At 49.5% G+C, this 21,062-nt stretch overlaps 2 protein-coding genes across 3 annotated transcripts; both read right to left on the reverse strand.

The window, feature by feature from the left end:
* Nucleotides 1-209: 209 nt before the first annotated feature.
* Nucleotides 210-2,184, reverse strand: LOC133068359 (myeloid-associated differentiation marker-like). 2 transcript variants are annotated; one of them, XM_061159600.1, is made up of 2 exons: nucleotides 2,145-2,184; nucleotides 210-1,069 (listed from the first exon to the last, which is right to left on the reverse strand). In XM_061159600.1, exons 1-2 carry the CDS (start codon nucleotides 2,146-2,148, stop codon nucleotides 210-212), a joined length of 864 nt encoding a protein of 287 aa, XP_061015583.1. In that variant the 5' UTR covers nucleotides 2,149-2,184. The 2 variants fall into 2 exon arrangements, with proteins under 2 accessions (XP_061015583.1, XP_061015582.1); XM_061159599.1 differs by lacking the exon at nucleotides 2,145-2,184 and having other exon boundaries at nucleotides 210-1,121.
* A 3,250-nt stretch (nucleotides 2,185-5,434) lies between these two features.
* On the reverse strand, nucleotides 5,435-14,059 carry LOC133068360 (myeloid-associated differentiation marker-like). The gene is made up of 2 exons (XM_061159601.1): nucleotides 13,969-14,059; nucleotides 5,435-6,592 (listed from the first exon to the last, which is right to left on the reverse strand). Exon 2 carries the CDS (start codon nucleotides 6,411-6,413, stop codon nucleotides 5,547-5,549), a length of 867 nt encoding a protein of 288 aa, XP_061015584.1. The 5' UTR covers nucleotides 6,414-6,592; nucleotides 13,969-14,059; the 3' UTR covers nucleotides 5,435-5,546.
* Between the last annotated feature and the right edge of the window lie 7,003 nt (nucleotides 14,060-21,062).

Here is a 21,062-nt window from a genome sequence, read left to right on the forward strand (position 1 = left end):
AGAAGCAAGAGAAAGAAACAAAACAGGACTTGAACAACCAAAGAAACCAGGAAGGAGACAGAGCAGCAGTGGGAAAGCGAACAGAAAAGAGAGTGAGATACATGGGGAAGGATGTTAGGAGAGAGGGAGCCAGGAAGATGACATCTGAGCTCGGTGAGAATACTTCCTTTGAGCAGGGGATCAGGAGTCCCTGGGCTAATCTTCAGTCCCTACAGAAAAACCTGGCAAGCCAAGTACACCAGGTCGGCCACGTAAACCAGCAGGTTAATGGCTGTCAGGACGGCCACAGCCAGTCGCTGGTCCCAGGTGCACATGTCATAGGTGAGCTCGTCCCTGCAGTCCCCATCACTGGACCTCTGAGGCTGCCCACCGAGCTCCTCATAGAACTGGTAGAGTGGCCAGAGGACCAGAGCGCTGACATAGAGGAGGATGGAGAGCAGGGTGATCACAAGCTGGAAAATGGAGAAGGGCCCAGACAGCATGTATTCCCATTCAGCCAGGTCCAGCAGGAGGACCACAGCTGCCAGGATGAAGCAGATGGAGTACACGGCCACACACCACTCCAGGGCCGGCTGGTGCAGATACAGGGAGGTGTTGCTGAGGAAGGCAAAGATGACACCGGCCACGAAGGTCTCCAGCACCTTCAGCAGGGCTCGCAAGGTGTGCTTGTAGAAGAAGATCTCCTTGAGCTCATACCAGGCCCACATCCCGGCCACTTCTATGACATACAGCACAGACGCGATGCAGGAGAAAGCAGTGGCGGCAATGGCCCGGTCCCGGTTAGGACCATAAGGCACGAACTGGACATAGGTGATGGAGTAGATGATAGAGGCCGAGAGGCAGATGAGGGCAGCGTAGCAGGCATAGGTGACAGAGATGTTGTACCAGAAGAAAAGAAAGTGAGACGGGTGCCTGCAACACTCAACTATGGCAATGATGAAGGTCATGGCGAAACAGACACACCAGAAGGACATGGACCAGTTACCTATGGCCCCTCTCGGATTGCCCATGTCGGCCACAAGCGAGAAGGCCACGCAAGTGGAGCAGAGCTGCGGCAGGCGGAGGAAGCGGCACACGTTGAACTTGGCGTCACCACTTGGGGATGTCGACCGGGTGGTCATGGTGTTGTAACGGTCAGGCAGGTCATGGTCACCAGTACAGCAGTGGTCTTCCCTGAAGACCCACCAGAAAAAGATCCTGTTCCAGAGGTGGATTGAGTCAGATGCCTGGAAAAGGTTCAGGGCCCCATGAGGGCTGAGGCTCAGGATCTGTGGAGTTGGAACCAGTGGCTCAGACACTTGGGTAAGAGCACAAGCCGCTCCACATGGTTCTCTCCACCCATCACCCTTGGCCTTGTCAGGAGACTTGTCTTATCCCAAACCTCACAGCTGGGGTGGCTCAGGCCTCAACCATGAACATTTTTTATATCTCTTTGTGCTGCGTGCCATTATCTATAGAGACACAAGGTAGGAAGGTCCTTATCTGCAACCCCAAACCTTCAAGCCTCTGAAAACTGAACAAGAATTTTTAAAAATTCATTTGGTAGCAAAATTTGACCTGAACAGATCTGGGATAATTTATGATCTTCATTTATTTTATGTATTATGAGTGCTCAAAAGTGCAGTTGTAGAAACACTAATGTACTTGATTACAAGGAACTTCTAGACCCCAGTGGGATGTTATGTCACATAGAATAGATGCACCATGTCACTTGTCTGAAACTGAAAAATTTTGAATTCTGGAGCATATCTGACCCAAGGGTTTCAGAAAAGAGACTGTGGATTATACTGCTAACCCCATTTTATAGATGAGAAAACTAAGGTTCAAGGAATCAAATGCCTTCATCTAAGGTGGCATGCACAACCAGGAAGAGGGAACTCAGAAAACACAGCTAAAGCTGTGGGTTTGAGCACTTTGCTCTACAGTCCACATGTCAGCGGGGCCCGCGGGTGGAAGCTCAGGACCAAACCTCATGGCTCTGGGACCCAGGACCCACCTTCACAGCCCTCGGCCTCCTTCCATAGCAAGCTGAAGACACACATGTCCTGGCCTGTCCTCCCTGAAGCATCACTAGAAGGAGCTGCCATCTGAAGGGACACAGTCTCACTCTGAGGAGGGAAGCTTCTGGGGTGAGCAGGGAGGAGCCATGGGGTGAGAGCAAGGCCGTGGGGACCAGATGACGTGGGAAGTAGGGACTGTTCTAAATTCCCACCCCCTAATTTTGCCTTAACATGTGACTCTTCCCCACTGGGGAAAGGAGACGCCCACCCAGCATGACTCTGGGGTGGCGTCATGAGGAACCACAGAATAAACTGACATCATGTTTGATTTTTTTAGCTTCAAAGCTGCCATCCAGGTAAGAGTCCAGAAAAATCTAGAAAGTAGTCCTACCTGAGTGAGGAATTTCCTGGCCTGGGAGACTGGTTAGCAGCTTCCAAGCTGGGAAGAAGGGATTGGAAATGAATAAGGATGCTGTGTCTGATGCTGATGGGGAGCCTTCCAGGGCATCCCAGGGAGGGGGTGGGGATGGATGGATGACTGGCCCCCTTTTAAGGGCAGGAGATGAAAGAGGAGGCACCTGCAGGACCCTTGGGAGGGGACAGCCCTGAGGATGCACCTGGGACAGGGGCAGGGGTGAGGGGGTGCAGAGTGGAGATGACTGGGGGGGATTCTAGGATCCCAGTGGCCCTGAGATAGCCCAGTAGGTGTCTCCTGACCCAGAAGGGATGCAGGCTTGGAGCCAACCTTCGTCATGGAGGAGGGGCCTGGACTGGAACTGAGACAGGAGAACAGGGGCCTGAAGGGGTTTCAGGGCTGTGACAGGGACACATGGCCAGAGTGGCAGGGACCCTGGAGACCATGGAATTGCCCAGGTCACCTGCCCAAGGCAGTCCCGCCAGCCAGGGCTGCAGTCCTGCTCACACAGGGGCTCCTCCAGGGTCCAGTGTGTAGGGGGAGTGAAGCCCCTCCAAGCCCGCCCCCTCCTCAGGAACAGCTGCCCTGTTTCCAAGGGACTCTTTGCTGAGAGGCCCCCAGGGCTGAAGGGCCAGCACCCTGAGCGCCAGCCAGCTTCCTGCCATCAGGGGCCTTGTCTCCTTTGCTGATAATAAACCCTGGGAAAGGCTGTGGCTTGACAACGAAGCAGCCAGGAATGTGGAAGCTCTGGAGATGGAGGCACTATTGTGGTTGTGTGAGCCATCCAGGGAGGCTCTATGCCTTTCTCTTCTAAACAACTATTTACTGTATGTTTACTGTGTTCCAGGCACTGCAGATCCCACAGCAAAACCCAATTCCTGCCCTGAACAAGCACCTGAATCAATGCAAAGACATTCTGTCTAGAGCAGGTGAGCAGAGGAGAGCCAAGGACTCTTGAGGACTTTTCGGAGAACTCTCCAGCTGAGCAGAGATTGAAATTCTCTGTGCAAGTCCAGAGAGCAGGGCAAGTGGACTTTGCACTCCCTAAGGAATGAAAGCTGCTGCAAAATAAGATGGCCCACTGTGGGAGGTGATGTTGTTAGAGCCTTTCCAGTCAAGCTGTTGAACCAGTCTGGGGGGAGGGGGATGTGACTGATGGTTCCCAAAGAGTATCCCATGGAATACTGTCCATGATGTTCCATAGGAAAAAACAGTTCCCTGATCATATAAGTCTGGGAATCACTTACTGCTATAGATCTCTTTTAGTCCTAAGAAGTCCTGCAAAAAAGAAATCTGTTTCACTTTTTAACCCAGCTTTAGGTGTATTTGGCCAAACAAATTTTTCTTGTCTTAAAATACGAATTTTATTTTACTGCTTCTTAAGATTTTCCTGCCACGAGGACCACCTCCTGGGAGCCCTCCCCCTCCACCCCACCTGCCTCTGGGTGAAGATCACATGCTTCATCCCAGTACAGGGGTGAGGGGCAGCAGTGGGGGTCCTTCCCCTCCCCTCCCCCACAGCTCTGCTTGCCTGGCCCCTCTGGCCCTGGTGACTCTAGCTCTGAGCCTTTGTGGCTGAGAACAGGTGAGGAAGAAGGCTTGAGATGACTTCACCAGTTATTTAAAGGGCTGCTGGTCCTAATATATGCCTGCCCACTCACACACACACACACAACCACACACAGTCAGTATGCACAAACCATACACCTTTAAAGACAGGCATCCAACGGCTAGCCGGGCCCCTTTAAGACCTAGGCTCTTTCTGATTTTTAGTCAAATTTGGGCAATTAGGACCTGTGGATTTTGTTGGTTTCATTTTCATTCTGTTTATTTTATCTTTGAGGTTTTAAAAAAAAGAACATTGTGGAAGTGGACGAAAGGACAAGATTTCTCTCTATGGTTGACAGCAGGGGCTGATGGGGATTGGAAACTCCAGGTAATTAAAAGAAACCATACATATTTTTTTTCTACATTTATATAGGTCACTTTATGCCTGAGTCTCAGAAAAGCAGAAAGCAGTGGCAAAAAGCCACTGACATGCGTATGCGCACACACACTCAAGTACTGCAATTCATTTGACTACAGCAATTAAAATCTCCACTCAGTCAACCCACCTTCCCCAGAAAAACAGAAAAGAAATTTCACCTTTAAGAACAGGTCCATTCAGTCAATTTTATCCTCCTGACCAGAAAAAGAAAACAAAAAATCCCAGGCAGGCTAACATCAGCTTTAAGGCTGGCAGGGCAATGCTCTTCTCACTGCAGAGACAGGACCTGCTCTTTTGATCACTGAGGCAGGAGGGCCACATCACTGCCCCTCACCAACACTGCAGACAGCTGTCTTCAAGACTCTGGGGTTCTTCACCAGCTCCTACTTTGATTCTCCAGAGAGTAGTTGGGATAGGGAAGCATTCAGCCTTTGCTTCCTTTAAGATGGCTTCTGCAGGCAGTGGGTTTTCAGTAAGCTTGGACAAATTCTGGAGCCAATGTCAGATGAGGCCAACCACCAGCTGGGCCCAGAGACCCAGGGTCTCTGCTTCAAGAGTCCCACCCACTGGAAATTACTGACCTCCAGAGATTTTTTATTTTAACTTAAATGGGAGACACACTGTACACAAAGAAAGAGGACCCAATGCCTAGTTATACACCCCCATCCCCAAACCCATCACACATATACCAGGGGGACAGACACGTTTTGGCAACGAGGCCCCTCTGGAGGCCCAGGGTGTGAACAGCTGCACAGAGGGCTGTGTGCTGTGGAGTCAGCACCTTAGGAGGTGGGAGGTGGGCAGAGAAGGAAGGAGTCTCAGGTCCTGATGGATCAGAAGAAGGAAAATGGGGAGAGGTGGTCAGGACACAGGAGATGAGAAAACCAAGGATGACCAGAAAAGGGGCAAAAAACAGAAAATGTAGAAAATATGAGAGAAGCAAGAGAAAGGCAAAACAGGACGTGTGCAATCAAAGAAAATAGGAAGGAGATAGAGCAGAAGGTGGGAAGGAAGTGGGAAAGGGAGTGAGATGAATGCAGAAGGATGTGAGAAGGGAGAGCGGAGAGCCAGAAAGAGGACATCAGAGCTTGGTAATGAACTTCAGGTGAGACAAGGGAGGAACTGGGAGCCCTTGGGCAAAGCCTCAGCTGCTGTTAAAATTCAGGCGGGCAGAGAACACCAGGTCAGTCACATAAATCAGCAGGTTGATGGCTGTCAAACTAACCACAGCCAATTGTTGGTCCCAGGTGCACACAGAGGTGGGGAGTCCACTGCTGCAGTTCACATCACTGGACCGCTGGGGCTGCCTGCCCAACTCCTCGTTGAACTGGTAGAGTGGCCAGAGGAGCAGAGCAGTGGTGTAGAGGAGGACGGAAAGCAGGGTCAGCACAAGCTGGAAAATGGAGAAGGGGATGGACAGCCTGTTGTCACATTTGCCCAGGTTCAGCAGGATGGCCACGGATGACAAGATGAAGCAAATGGAGTACACAGCCACACACCACTCCAGGGCCGGCTGGTGCAGGTACAGGGAGGTGTTGCTGAGGAAGACAAAGATGACACAGGCCACGATGGTCTCCAGCCCCTTAAGAAGGCCTGGCACAGTGGCCATATAGCCTGTGATCATGTTGGGCTGGGCCCTAGTCCAGGTCACATCCATGGCATAAGCCACAAAGGCGATGCAGGAGAATGCAGTGGAGATGATGGTGCGGTCCCAGTCGTGGCTGTTGGACAAGAGCTGAACGTAGATGATGGGGTAGATGATGGAGGCTGAGAGGCAGAGGAGGGCGGAGTAGCAGTTGCAGGTGATGAGAAAATTGTCCCAGGAGAATGGGAAGTGGCCCTCCAGCCCACATAACTCAACTATGAGGATGAGGAGGGTCAGGACGAAGCAGAAGCACCAGATGAACATGGACCAGTTACCTATGGCCCCCTTCCAGGTGCCCACGCTGGCCCCCAGAGAGAAGGCCATGCAGGTGGAGAACAGCTGCAGCTGTCGGAGGCAGCAGCCCATAATGGTCGGGGAGCCCGGGGCCTGAGGACGATCATGTGGTAGTCGTTCTGGTCTTACTGGTCACCGGTATGGCAGGGGTCTTCACTGAGGATCCACCCAAGAAAGGTCCAGCCCTGGAGGGGGATTAAGTCAGATGCCAGGGAAAGGCTCAGGGCCCTGTGACGGCTGAGGCTCAGGATCTGTGGAGTTGGAATCAATGGCTCAGACACTCGGGTAACAGCACAGCTGCCCCCGAATGGTTCTCCTTCACCCATCACCCTTGACCTTGTCATGAAACTTGTCTTATCCCAAAGCTCACAGCTGGGTTGGGTCTGGCATCAGACCATGAACATTTCTTCACCTCTTTCTGCTGCGTGCCATTATCTATGGAGACACAGGGTAGCCTGACCCTTATCTGCGACTCCAACCTTTCAAAGTTCTGAAAATTGAACAAGACTTAAGAAAAAAAATTGTTTGGTAACAAAATTTGAACTGAACAGACCCAGACCATTTATAGCCTTTATTTCATGTAGTGTGAATGTTCAAAATTCAGTTGCAGAAACACTAATGTGTTTGATTACAAGGTGTTTCAGACCCCAGTGGGGTATTATGTCATGTAGGATAGATGCACCATGTTACATAAATGAAGCTGAAAAATTCGGAGTCCTGGAGCATATCTAACCCACATGGTTTCAGAAAAGGGACTGTGGATTGTAGTGCTAACCCCATTTTACAGATGAGAAAACTAAGGTTGGGGGGAATTAAGTTCTTCCCAAAGGTGGCACTGGAGAAGGAAATGGCAACCCACTCCAGTATTCTTGCCTGGAAAATCCCATGTACAAAGGCCTGGTAAGATACAATCCATGGGGCTGCCAAGAGTCAGACACAACTGAGCACACTCACATACTAAGGTTGCATGACTAGGAAATGGGAACCCAAATAACAATGCCAAAGCTGCAGGTTTGAAGGCTTTGCTCTATAGCCCACATGTCAAAAGGGCCCATGGGTGGGAGCCCAGGACCAAAGCTCAAGGCTCTGGGACCCAGGACACACTTTCAAGGCCACGGCCTCCTTCCACAGCAACCTGAAGACATACGGGTCCCAGCCTTTCCTCCTTGCAGCTATCACTAGAAGGAGCTGCCATCTGAGGGGACACAGCCCCACCCGGAGAAGGGCAGCTTCAGGGGTGAACAGGGAGGAGCCATGGGGTGAGAGCAAGGCCGTGGGGACAGGATGACATGGGAAGTAAGGACTGTTCTGAATCCCCTCCCCCAAGTTTTACCTTAATATGTGACTCTTGCACATTGGGGAAGGGAGACCCCAATCCAGCATGACTTGAAGGCAAAGGATCATGGAGGAACCATAGAATAAATTAACATGTTTGGCTCTTCAGCCCCAAAGCTGCCATCCAGGTGGAAGTCTGGAAAGATCTAGGAAGCAGTCCTACCTGAGCAGGATTTTCCTGGCCTGGGAGACTGGTTAGCAGCTTCCAAGCTGGGAACCAAGGGATTGGAAATGAACAAGGATGCTGTGTCTGATGCTGAATGGAGCCTTTCAGGGCATCCCAGGGAGTGGGTGGGGATGGGTGGATGATGAGCCCCCTTTTAAAGGCAAAAGCTGAAAGAGGAGGCATCTGCTGGACCCCTGGGAGGAGACAGCCCTGAGGATGCACCTGGGATTGTGGCGGGGCTGGGGGGGGGGGGGGGCGGGGGGAAGAGTGGAGATGACTGGGGGGGAATTCTAGGGTACCAGTGGCCCAGAGGCAGCCCACTAGGTGTCTTCTGACCCAGAAGGGATGAAGGCATGGAGCCAACCTTCCCCATGGAGGAGAGGCCTGGAGTGGAACTGAAGAAGCCCCATGAAAGCCTCAACACGTCTGAAATGCTATGAATTGTGAGCCCCGAGAAGTGTCCCTGGACAGTGACATGCCATCTTCACCATCTCTCCTTACAGCCCAGTGTTTGGCTCCTTTGTGTCGCCACGGAGTCCCTCTGAGCATCGCACATTCTGGGGAAATCCTTACAGACGTGACAGAGCCAGCCTGGCCTCTGGGAGCCAGAGTGGTGTTAAGGACTCAGGCCAGAGATATTACTCAAACAAACCAACAGTCTCGGGGGCAGAATAGCAGCAATTATTTAAGTATTCTTGGAAACGCCAAAATTTTCTTTCTTCTAGTTTGTACTAATTTTTTCCTCTGGGCTGCAGAACAAGACTTGCATTGTCAGCACAACAGCACCAACTCCCTCATTCCACCCTCCCTTCCCCAAGACACACCACAGACACACACACACACACACACACACACACACACACACACACACACACACACACACACACACACACGCTCAGAAGAGAAACCCATGAGGCAGAGGCTTCTGTGAGTTCATAGAAAGCCCATGACCCAGGGAACTGGAGCCCATCCTCTGTGACCCCTGGTCAGTGTGGTGGAACCTAGCTCCCCTGCGAGATGCAGCAGGTGGAGGAACCGAGGTTGGCGGAGGTGGAGGGTGTTGGGGACAACAGCTGGAGAAAAGGGTCCTCCTCAAACAGTTCAGAGTCCTGGAGAAGCCGCCCAGCGTATTTAACTACAGCTTCTTTGCCCACAGTGGAGGCAGAGATCCACTTGATCTCTTCAGACAGTAGGTGGCGCTCTTGTATCTGGTACTCAGCACGTGGACACACTCCCACCCCTACCTGAGGCCTGACACTCAGGTGCCTCTCCCATAATGGCCCCTGAGGACCAGTAGCTGCCACCTAGAACCAGCTTCTCCAGGAACAGCAGCCTCACTCCTGTCTCCATCACCAATCACATTAGTGAGGGCCTCAGTGACTGTCAAAACATCACCAGGCTCTTACCGGGGTCTCCAGTGACGTCACTTCCTCTGCCCCGCTCCCCATTTTCCAGTAATTTTGCCCAGAGCATGCAAGCTAATTGAAACAAGACACGGACTTTTGTGCTAAAGCAGCCTTCACCAGAGAGGCAAGGGCGGCTTCTGGAAAATGTTAATGCTTTCCTGTTGGATGCAAATCCTGCTTGGAACTTAGCTTCAAAAGAAACCTCATCTGTAAAATGAAGGGGTTGGACAATCCCGAAGAGCCATGCTGGCTTTGAGAGTTTATGCTACTGTGAAAAAAATTCCAACTGAGCCCTGGGTCGGGGAGCCAAGGGCTACTTCTGGTTGGCAATGGTGTTGTTACAAAGTGGTTGCGAATCAGTTTTTATTTTAGGCCCTGAAGCTGATAAGTTAATTTCTGTTTTGTGGGCCATACTCTGAATAATTCCATGAAAATCTCTCCACTGACATCACCAACCACCAGATAAGAGGTCCCCAGTGTGCAAACCTCAGGCTGAGTCACTTTTCGAAGACTTGGCTCCAGGTAGAAAAAATGGTTGCTTATGATTGGGACCCCTCGTTGCCATGGAAACCAAATTTCTCCCTCTCTATCCATCTTCAGGAGATGTGAGCTTCAGAGGGTTTCCCACCTACCCATGCTCAGAATCGAACTTAAGAAGTCCAATCTTGGGTCAGGCAAATCCATCAGATATTGAAGACAGACAAAAGTTCTGTGCTCTGGACAGTCGGACAACCTGAATTTGGGAGGTGTGCACTTCACTGCCATATAATTTTGGCTTGGAGGTTTATTGTTTGTTTGTTTGGTTAATTATTTCTTATGGAATTTCTCCACATAGGTCCAGTCTTCCTGAGACTTCCTAAGTTCTTTATTTGGAAAAGAAAAAGATCCCCCCTCCCCCAAAAAAAATCCTTTAATAAGGAAAGAGAAAGAGAAAAGAGGTTTATAATCATTTCAGCTGGGAGACCCAAACCACTGAGTAGAGAAATGTGTTTAGAGAAGATCAGTAGGTATGAGATGAACCACAGCTAAGACCAGCAGACAATTTCTAAATAGACAAAGCAAAGAGCTTTCTCTTTACTCCACTTCGAAATTCTTTGGGATCCTAGAACCTCCACACTGAACGAAGTCTGAGAAGTCACCTGGTGTAACTACCCAGCTTACGGCAATCTGTGTTCCTCCATCCTTGGCAATTGTCAGCCTACTCTTTGCTTCCCTGGGCAGTCAATTCTATATTCTTATAACTTGGCTGAAAAAAAAACAAACCTCCTGAGGTTCTTAGAATGAGCTGAAATCAGCCTCCCTGTTCCTCCCATTCACCAGTCACAGGTTTGTTCTCAGGAGGACCATGCAGAGAAAAAAGTACAAACTCTAGTCCCAGTGAGCTTGGACGGCACTGTTGGCAGCAGGTGCCATATCATCTTCTCTTCTGGATGAATACCCTTCGTTCTTTTCATCGCTCCTCATTTTCAGGCATTTCCAGACCCTTCACCCTCCTGGCCACCTGCCTCTGATGCTTTCCAAACTGTCAGCTTCCCTTTCACACTGTAACTGGGATTCTGTGCTGATGATCCGGATTCTGAGTTGATGGACTGATGGATGTAGAAAGTGAAAGTCGCTCAGTTGTGTCCGGCTCTTTGTGATCCCACAGACTATACAGCTCATGGAATTTTGCAGGCCAGGATACTGGAGTGGGTGCCCTTTCCCTTCTCCAGGGATCTTTCCAACACAGGGATCAAACCCAGGTCTTCCACATTGCAGGCGGATTCTTTACCAGCTGAGCCACAAGGGAAGCCCAAGAATACTGACATGGATAGCCTATCCCTTCTCCAGTGGATCTTCCTGACCCAGGAATCAAACCAAGGTCTCCTGCATTGCTGGTAGATTCTTTACCAACTGAGCCATCAGGGAAGAAACAAGCTCAAACCTGAAACTGCGAAGCCACATAGGGGTGGCTCACCAGAAACAAGCTACAGGGACATGTCCTGTCATCAAGGACATCTTTGAGTTGCTGGCAAACACTGTGGCATGTTGTCTACCATGAGAACCACATGCTGAAGTAAAAGTGTTAGTCACTCAGTTGTGTCCAGTTCTTTGCAACCTCACGGACTGTGGCCTACCCAAGAATCCATGTAGATTCTCCAGGCAAGAATACTGGAGTGAGTTGCTATTCCCTCCTACAGGGGAATCTTCCCGACCCGTGGATTGAACCCAGGTCTCCCACATTGCAGACAGATTCTTTACCGTCTGAGCCACCAGGGAAGCCCCAACCACATGCTATGCATTCTTAAGTGTCTCTAGAGAATCAGAGTATAGTTGGAAGTGATTCCTTTTTCCTTCAGTGAATGCTTAGTATCAACCTTTTAAGATTCTATCTCTGATCATAGAAGAAAGGTTTTGGAGCCATGATAATAGATGGTCCAGTCTCTAACCTCAAGGAGATTCACTGGGATAATCTATAGAAGCTTAATTGGTCCAGGTGTGCTAGCTCTAAACAACTTTGGAAGAATTCTGCTTGTGATTTTAATAAAAAGCTTAGTCATAGAAAATCATCGATGATTGGAGATGGAAGCACTCTCAGAAAGCTTGAATTGATGTCCCTTGGTTTATAGATGTGCAAACTGAGCTCCAGAATTTTTAACTCATCCACCTAGCCATCCATCCTTTCATCCATCGACACAACAAATGTATTTATTTAGCAGCCACAAATTGCAAGTAATATATTTGCGGAGAGTCCAAAGTGAACAGCAATACCAGATAAGGGGTAGGAAGTAACTTCGTTGGTGTATGGACAAAAAGCTCTTATTGAATGATCTGGCCAACATAATCTGGTTGGTTGACAGACATCAAAGCCAGGACTCGAAACCAGGTCTTCTGCTGTCTGGCACAGGGCTTTTCCCAAAGCACATGCTTTCACTAATAAATGACTGATGGTAGGCAATAGAGCATCTGCTCTATATCAGGGAACCTTGTCCTGATGGGACACTATTTAGACATTACAGACAATACATCTGTAATTGGTGAATGTGCTGGTTGCACAGATGTAGTGCTTCACCACTGAAAAGTATGATGCAGAAGATAAACATCATTTCTGTCCATCTTCCAGAAGCATGGACAGTCTCTCCTTAACTCCTTCATTCATGACTCCTCCTTGCCAACAGTTTACCAAAACTCTCTCCTAGGATCCACCAGAGAGCAAATCCAACTTGTTTTCTTTAACTTTCCTGCTCTTTGAGCTCCATGAGATAGGATGCTATTGGCTTTCCTGAACATCCTCCTTCCTTGGTTCCCATATCCTTCTCTCTCCACTGCCCACTTGCTGACACTATCCCTTGTCAGGCCCTTAACCATGAACATTATCAGGAATATTACCTTGTACATTATAGCTTCTGGATAAATATATTTGTTGAGTGGATGGATGGTTGGATGGATGGATGGATGGATGGATTGCTAGGTGAATGAATGGCAAATTCTGGAGCTCAGTTTGCCCATTTATAAACCAAAGGATATTAATTCAAGCTTCCGAGGTCCCTATTCTTCATATTTTGCCATAATGTCTCTCTTTTGAGGACTGACTCATTCACAGGCTATCAGCTATCATCTCTATGTATGAAGTTTCCAAATCTACATCCCCACCTTGACAAGAACCCCTTGTTCCACTTGGCTCCTGTTCTGCTGCTTCAAACCCAAGAGATCTCTGATCAAGCCATCCTTGCCTGATCCCCATTCTGCAAGCTGAACATCCATCTCTTTTCCACAACCCTGACCAGCAGCCCTCCCTTTCAGACTCATTCTCTTAGTCCATCAGGCTCAAAACATTGAGATGAAATTCAGTTTTTCTCTCTTAAATAAATGAGTCATCTATATAAAGTCATTAGAGATTTCTCTCTCAGATAAGCTTAATTTTATCCATCCATCTATCTGTGAATCCATCCTTCATCCTTTGAGAACATCCCAGCTTTCTCTGGGATGACTACGTCGTGTGTCAGATAAGCCAGATCCCTCTCCTGCAAGTTCAGAGTGATGTCACATCTCAGCTAGAGTTGCTGGTATATGCATCTCTCAGGCATTTGAGCCATGCCCAGCCAGATGCTTCCCTCACCTTCTTTTCACCCTTGAGTACAAGTCCAAGACTGAGAGCATGTGCAGGCCCACCGAGATGCCTCCCCATCAGGAAGCCTTGCTGGAGAGCAAATGGCCCTCTTGCTCCTCTGGGAAGGGAACCTCTCCAGGGGCTCAATGGGCCATAACCTGAAATCAGACCCTGTTTTCGAATAGGCATCTGAGAGTTCAGGGCTCCCCAGGGCTGAGCAGTCACCCCTCCAGTGCAGCCCACTCCCAGCTCCCTTCCTCCTTAGCCTCATTGCCTCACTTCCCAACTTCCGCTCCTGACACCAGTATCCAGCCCTTCTCTACAACTGTCTGCAAAGAGAGGGAGGGATGAGGGGGGCTGTATACTAGTTAAACATCTTTGTTTATAATTTCATTTTATTTATTTATTTTTGGCTGTGCTGGGTCTTCGTTGCTGCAAGGATTTATCTCTACTTGCAGCAAGCACGGGCCACTCTCTAGTTGTGGTGCACGGGCTTCCCATTGCGATGGCCTCTCTTGTGGAGAATAGGCTTTAGGCACACGGGCTTCAGTGGCTGCAGCACTGGGGCTCACCAGTTGCGGTTCCTGGGCTCTAAAATACAGGCTAAATAGTTGTGGTGCATGGGCTTACCTGCTCTGCAGCATGTGGGATCTTCCTGGATCAGGGATTGAACCCATGTCTCTTGCACTGGCAGCTGGATTCTTATCCACTGAGCCACTGGGGAAGCCCCAGTCAAACATCTTTAATATGGAGGCAAATGTCCAGGAGAAACCCCCTTTGGGGAGTGTTGCAGCACACAGAATGGCTAGCATCCAGGCATGACCTCCCATGTATTCGTGTAAAGATATTTCCAGTCTGATTGCAGTATACTTGCATCCAGATTTCCAGACTGACAGAAAATTGGAGCTCTGAGGGCCTTCAGTGACCAATCAATGCAATCCTTCCCCTGTGCAGATGAGAAGACCAAGGCTCAGTGACCTCCCATGGTCATTCAGTGAGGCAGAGACAGAGCTGGAACTAGAAGACAGAGGGCCAGTGTGACAGGCAGGATAGTGACAGCGAGCCACCCACTCACTGAGATAGACCCCACGGCAGCTGGGGGTTCTGGGCTCTCCTCCTTAAACTTTGAGTAAGATAGCTTCTGCTGGTGGAGCCAGGTGGGTGGTGTGAGCCCAGAATGGCAGTAGAGAACTGGGGTGGGTGTCTGAGCGGGGTGGGGAGCACGTCCAGTGAGAGAGAGCCCATGCTTGGCCTGGGAGCCTAGCACAGTAAGAGAGGCAGATAGAGAATGGCCCCACAAGGATTTGAACTTCATCTTCCCTGCCAGGAGCCTGATCACCTGGGAAGCCAGTCAGTTTTGCAGAAGGACCCTTCCCTGGCCTCTCTGCCCGCTCACAGGGACGGCTGGCCAGGAGGCAGTCCTTCCACCCACGGCTCCCATGGCTGCCTGGGACTTGGGCCTCCTGCCCGCTCACCTCAACCCTCGCATCCAGACGTGCTCAGGAGGCAGGCTGTCTCTGCCAAGGGCCCTCAGAGGTCCAGACGATCTTGATCCCCTTCCAGGGACTGAGTCTCCCAGTGTACCGAAAAATAGAAAGATGCCAAACAGGGCTCCAAAAATTGAGGTGTGTTTAAAGCATTTCCTGTGAACAAATTAACACTCTTCACACACACACACACACACACACACACACACACACCCCAAAATAATGCAACATAATTGTGCTATTCACAAAATAATCATAGAAATTTTATACAAACATTCAGAGCCCACCCCAACCCCCAACTTGGCAACAAGGCCTAGCAGTGAACATGGATTTAAAGTTGTTTGGTGAAGGTCGGCCTCAGCAGCTCTCTATGACTGCAAGTGTGAAACTTCTCTCAATGTGAGTTACATCTCAAGTCGAGACAGGGACCAAATGGCTCTTGTGTCCCAGGCCCTCTCCTTCGGTCAGCTCCACACCTCGGTGTGCAGTTGAGGGACCGAACCTGAGGGTGACAGGGCCCCGCGGGGACTGGGCCTAACCTGGCGGCCTCCACACCCACACCCAGCCCCAAGCCCGTACCTCAGGGAGAAAGGGAGGGAAGCCAGGCCGCCCCCAGGGACAGCGCAGGAGCCTGGGCTGCCGGTGGGCCGCCAGGCCCGGCTGAATGAAGCCTTTTCATAGCACACCACCCAGGAGGGGGGTGTGATCCCTCCCCAGCCACACAGAAGCCTCTCAACCCAGGCAGCACAGTGCCCTGTTCACACAGCTCAGGAAACAAAATAAATATATTCTCCCCTGAAGACCCCACAATGGGGCTTTTTCACAGCAGAGAATCAGAAACAGCCCTCCCTCTTTCCACCCAGCTGAAAGGCTACTGGTCCCCATAGCCTTTGCCTGACCCTTTCTAGACTAGCCAGGCTTCCCTGGTGGCTCAGATGGTAAAGAATTTACCTGCAATACAGGAGATCAAGGTTTAAACCCTGGGTAAGGAAGATCTGGAGAAGGGAATGGTTACCCACTCCAGTATTCTTGCCTGGAGAATCCCATGGACAGAGGAGCCTGGCAGGCTACAGTCCATGGGGTCACAAAGAGTTGGACACCTCTGAGCAACTAACACTTTCTAGACTCAGGTCCACCTGGCCCAGCCCAGGCCTGTCTTCCTACTTTCTGGTCAAGTCCTTGTATGGTCAAGTGGCCTCCTGGGTAGGTATTGGGCACAGTCTGCAAGAATTTGGAGAAAGGAAGGAGATAGAACCCAAGGCTTATTGATTTTCTACTAAGTGTCAGGAAAGTGAGGGACTCAGTGAAGACACCACTTCTGGATGGACTAAAGCCATCTGCAGATTAGACGGCACCGGGCAAGGCTCGGGGCAGCCGCCAAGATTACTCTTGAGATTCCTGGTCAGTCATGCAAAGCTCCAGGCCGAACTGCACAGCTGGAGGAACAACCAAATGCTCATTGATCCCTCCATCACACCCACCCTGAACTATCCCATGCCCCCATGTCCAGGTGGGGGCTTGCTTTCAGAGGGATGTCAACCAGTCCCAAGAAGGCTTCTCTGGTACTTTGCCCCACTGCCCAGTCACAGCCAAACCAAATCATCTATGAATCCCCAACATGCTTACCTACCCTGGATGGTGTACTTCCCTCTGTCTGGAATGTCATCTTCCTCTCCACTCTACTCTCTCTAATATCGTGGGGAATAGTAAAAAACAAATAGATAATATTCAGTGAGTGCTGACTCCGGGCCAAGCACTTATTGGAACTTAAGCATCACCTCTTACAGGAAGCTTTCCCTGACTTCACTCAGCATTGAGACCATCTGTCTAAGAATCTCTCTCTGACTAGATGAGGAGGGCCTAGAGGTCATGGCCTTGCACCCCATCTCTGAGTACCTGGGTTCCTTCCCAGAGATGACCCCTAAAGGTTGGGTGAATGTGGTTGCCTTTACTTTCCCCACCAATACAGTTGCTTATAGAGCACCTTGAACTAGTGTAAGCCCTGAGCCACAAAGACTAATGGTTACAGTCTTGGAGTCAGCATCCCAGCTGTTAGGCCTGGGCCAATTCAACCATCTAAGCTTTTCTTTTCTTTTTTATTTATTTGCATTTGTTGTTGTTTTTAGCTTTTAATTTCAAGCACAGCAAGTTGGTTAATGATATCCTTTAGCTCAAAATATATGATCACCATTAGTAAGTGCAAAGCCCTTTCTTATTTCTTTTTATAGCTTTAATTGACATAGAATATTTAAAGTGTGCAATTTGATGAGTTTTGGCATATTCATACACTTGAAGAAGCCATCACCATAACCCAGGTAGTGAACAAATCCATCACCCCCATGCCCTCTGGTCATCCCTCCCCCCACCACTCCCCTCCTCCTATCCCCCACTCTAGGGGCAACCACTCATCTGCTTTCTGTCACTACAGATTAGTTTGTGTTTCCTAGAAATGTATATAAATGGAATCATACTGTCTGGACTCTTTCATTCTGTGTAATTATTTTGTAAGCCATCCATACTGTTTTGTGTATGATGGTTTTTCCTCTTTAATTGCTGAGAAGCAGCCTACTGTACAGTTATAGTACAATTTGCATAACCATTTATCTGTTGATGGGATGGACATTGGAGTGGTTCCCAATTTGGGGCTATTACAAATAACGTGAACATGTATGTAGAAAACTTTGTGTAAACATATACTTTCATTTCTCTCTCAAAGTATAATGACTGGGTCATATTTTATTTTTCTTCTTCATTCCCAACCTTTACTCTCCCTCTCCTTTAAGCACCCACTCTGATATTTAACGTAGTCCCTGAACTATGAACAAATTCTCATAAAATGAGCAGAACTGTTGTGTATGTGGTGGGCAGTGGGGGGTTAGCTTACATACCTTGCTGTAAATCTAGTTGTTTCTTACCTTTTCACTTGATCTTATTTTGGGAGCTCCACTATGTATACTCTGCAATTAGAAGTTTGTTATTTCTAATCACTGTGTAGCATTCATAGTGTGTCCCCATCACTTTACTTATCCTTCCCTTTAAAAGAAATATTTATTTGGCTGCACTGGGTCTTAGAAGCAGCACACCAATCTTCATTGCTTCATTCGGGCTCTCAGTTGTGGTATGGACTGCCAGGGAATTCCAGAGCATCTTTTCAATTACTTGTTAGCTCTTAGGATTTCTTATTCTGTGAATTACCAGTTTGCATTCTTTGCCTATCAAACTTTGTACTTCCTAGCTTTTCCTTACTGATAGGCAGGAGTTCTTTGTTTTGCTTTGTTTGTATTGAGATATGACAGCATATTAAAAAGCAGAGACATTACTTTGCCAACAAAGGTCCATATAGTCAAAGCTATGATTTTTTCAGTAGTCATGTATGGATATAAGAGTTGGACCATAAAGAAGGCTGAGCGACAAAGAATTGATGCTTTTGAACTGTGGTGTTGGAGAAGACTCTTAAGAGTCCCTTGGACTGCAAGGAGATCCAACTGGTCAATCCTAAAGGAAATCAGTCCTGAATATTCATTGGAAGGACTGATACTGAAGCTGAAGCTACAATACTTTGGCCACCTGATGCGAAGAGCCAGCACATAGGAAAAGACCATGATGCTGGGAAAGATTGAGGGCAGGAGGAGAAGGGGACAACAGAGGACAAGATGGTTGGATGGCATCACCGATCCAATGGACATGAGTTTGAGCAAGCTCTGGGAGATAGTGAAGGACAGGGAAGTCTGTCGTGCTGCAGTCCATGGGGTTTCAGATTCAGACATGACTGAGTGACTGAACAACAATAACTTCCAAAAAGTAAAGTGCACAGATATTTAATGTGGAACTTGGTTAGTTTCTGCACATGTTTACACTGGTGTAACCATTGCCCAGATCAAGATTTAGAGCATGTCCAGCCCTCACAAAGTTCCTTGTGTCCCTCTAGTCAGTAACCTCTTAAGGTAGCCACTATTCTGACCTTTATCACCTTAAATTAGCCCTGAAACTTCATGTAAATGGAATTAAACAGCATGCACTTTTTCACCAACTATTATCTGTGAGATCCATCTGTGTTGCTGTCTGCAGCATTAGGTCATTCTTTTTAATTGCTGCATAATATTCCGTCATGTGCCTAAACCATACAAAATTCACCCTTTTTCTTATTGCTGGACATTTAGGTTATTTCCAATTTGGAGCTATTGTATATGAATAAAGCTTCTATTTATTTATTTGGCTGTTCCAGGTCTTAGTTGTGTCACACAGGATCCTTCACTTCAGTACACGGATTCTCTAGTTGTGACTCAGGGGCCTAGGTGCTCTGAGACATGTGGGACCCCAGCTCCCTGGATAGAACCCAAGTCCCCTACACGGCAAGATGGATTCCCAACCACTGGAACACCAGTGAAGTCCTGTGAATAAAACTTCTAGAAACATTCTTGAACATGCTTTTGGGTGTACATAAGTACCAAGTGCAGCTGGGAGTGGAATTGCTGCATCAGGTTTAGCTTTAACAGACACCGCCAAGCATTTTCTAAAATGTTTGTTCCAACTGACATGCCTGTCAATGGCGTTTGAAAATGCAAGTTGCTCCTCACCCCTGACATTGCTTGATACTTTCAGTCTTTTTAATTGTAGCCACTCCAGTGGGTTTTGTAAGTGAGGTCTGTATATCCTAAGAGATTCACTTCTTTGGGATTATATACTGTGTTGTAGATGTAATTTTACCCATCTATTATCTTAGTCTATCCTGTACAGTTGGTATCTGTCTTCTTATCTGTAAATGAGGATAATACCACCTACCTTCAAAACCTGGCAAACAATAAATAGGTGCTCAATTCATGTTAGCACGCATTTCTGTCTTCACCATTAGACTGGTGCACTTCCAGGGCAGTGCCTGGATCTTAATTTGTGTAGCAAACAGAGCCCAGCTCTGGGCCAGCAAGGATTGGTTTTTCAAAAAGTTTGTTGATTGACTAAGTGACCAAGCCTCCCAGAAGCAATCTCCAGACTGCAATTCAAAGATCTAAGGGAGGAAATGATGGGCTGTGGCAGTGAAATTGGAGGAACAGTTCCCTTTCAGGCATCTAGCGAGTGGGGGAGCCCCCTCCTCCAGGCATGGGGCCCGGGACCTAGCGAGGAGGGATGGGGGTGGGTGGGAGCCAGGGCTGAGAAGTGGTAGTTTTTCCTCTTTAGTGCTCGCTGCCCGGGTGGGCGGCACGGAGCCGGCCAGCTGCCGTCTGCCCCTCTGCCCGTCCCTTTTTTCCAAAGGCTCTGCCCAGAGGAGCAGGAGGAGGAGTAGAAGGAGGCGGCGGCGGCAGAGACCGAGGAGGAGGGCGCTAGTCTCGCCCGCGCGCGGCCGCGGGAGCCTCCCTCGGGGCCTCGCTGCCCTGGGCGGGCGCTGCTGGACCGCGCGAGCCGCCGCTGGCAGCCAGACGGAGGCGCCTCGCCGCCTCGTCGCTCCGCCACCTGGCTGCCGCCTTCCCCGCCGCCGCGCCGCCCCCTCCGCCCGTAGGGCAGCCCGCAGGCCAGGCGGGGCAGCCACATGGGCGCCGCCACCGCGGGCCTCACCCTCCCCGGCAAACAGCACTTCTTAGCCGGAGGGTTCGCCAATCCTGCGCTCAACCCTTAGAGACTAGCGCTAGAGTTTAGTCCATCTTTCCCCTTCCCCGCTAGGGCCTGAGGAAGGGGAGGGGAAGCAACTGGTCTAAGATCGCAGGGTCAATTACGAACAGGCAGCACTAGGCTCAAACCCCAACTCCCTGTCCTGCCTTCCCTCTGCCCTGTGGCCAACACACAAGCATTTTACTCAAGTGTGCCTCCCAAATCCTCCTTGACTCGCCAAGCTGTCCCCCCACACACTCCCACCACCCACCCAATCCCCTCTCTGTGTGTTACTTGGGGGTTGGCAACAGCCTTCACGGGTCTCCTGCCTTCCTTCTTGTCCCCCTAACATACCATCCTCCATCCAGCAGCCAAAGTGATCTTTAAGAACATGAATCTGATCACCACCCTGTTTTAAGCCCTGAGGTCTTCCAGCACAGGGGGGAATATAGATGAAAACCTACCACATCCCCACACCTCCACTCCCGCCCCCACACCTCCACTCCCGCCCCCACAACTCCAGGCCCCTGGGTTTACTCCTCTGGACCCCTATGTTCAGTCAAGAGACTGAACCTGGGCTTCAACCTGCCAAGTTCATTTACACCGCAGGGTCTTTGAACTTGCTGTTCCCTCTTCCCCCAAACACTCCTTCCT

The sequence above is a fragment of the Dama dama genome, chromosome 13 (genome assembly GCF_033118175.1).
Source record: "Dama dama isolate Ldn47 chromosome 13, ASM3311817v1, whole genome shotgun sequence".
NCBI lineage: Eukaryota > Metazoa > Chordata > Mammalia > Artiodactyla > Cervidae > Dama > Dama dama.

What these genes read in the sequence shown, in the direction of transcription:
- LOC133068360 (XM_061159601.1), bottom strand. Translation starts at nt 6,413, where the DNA reads ATGGGCTGCTGCCTCCGACAGCTGCAGCTGTTCTCCACCTGCATGGCC.
- LOC133068359 (XM_061159599.1), bottom strand. Translation starts at nt 1,121, where the DNA reads ATGACCACCCGGTCGACATCCCCAAGTGGTGACGCCAAGTTCAACGTG.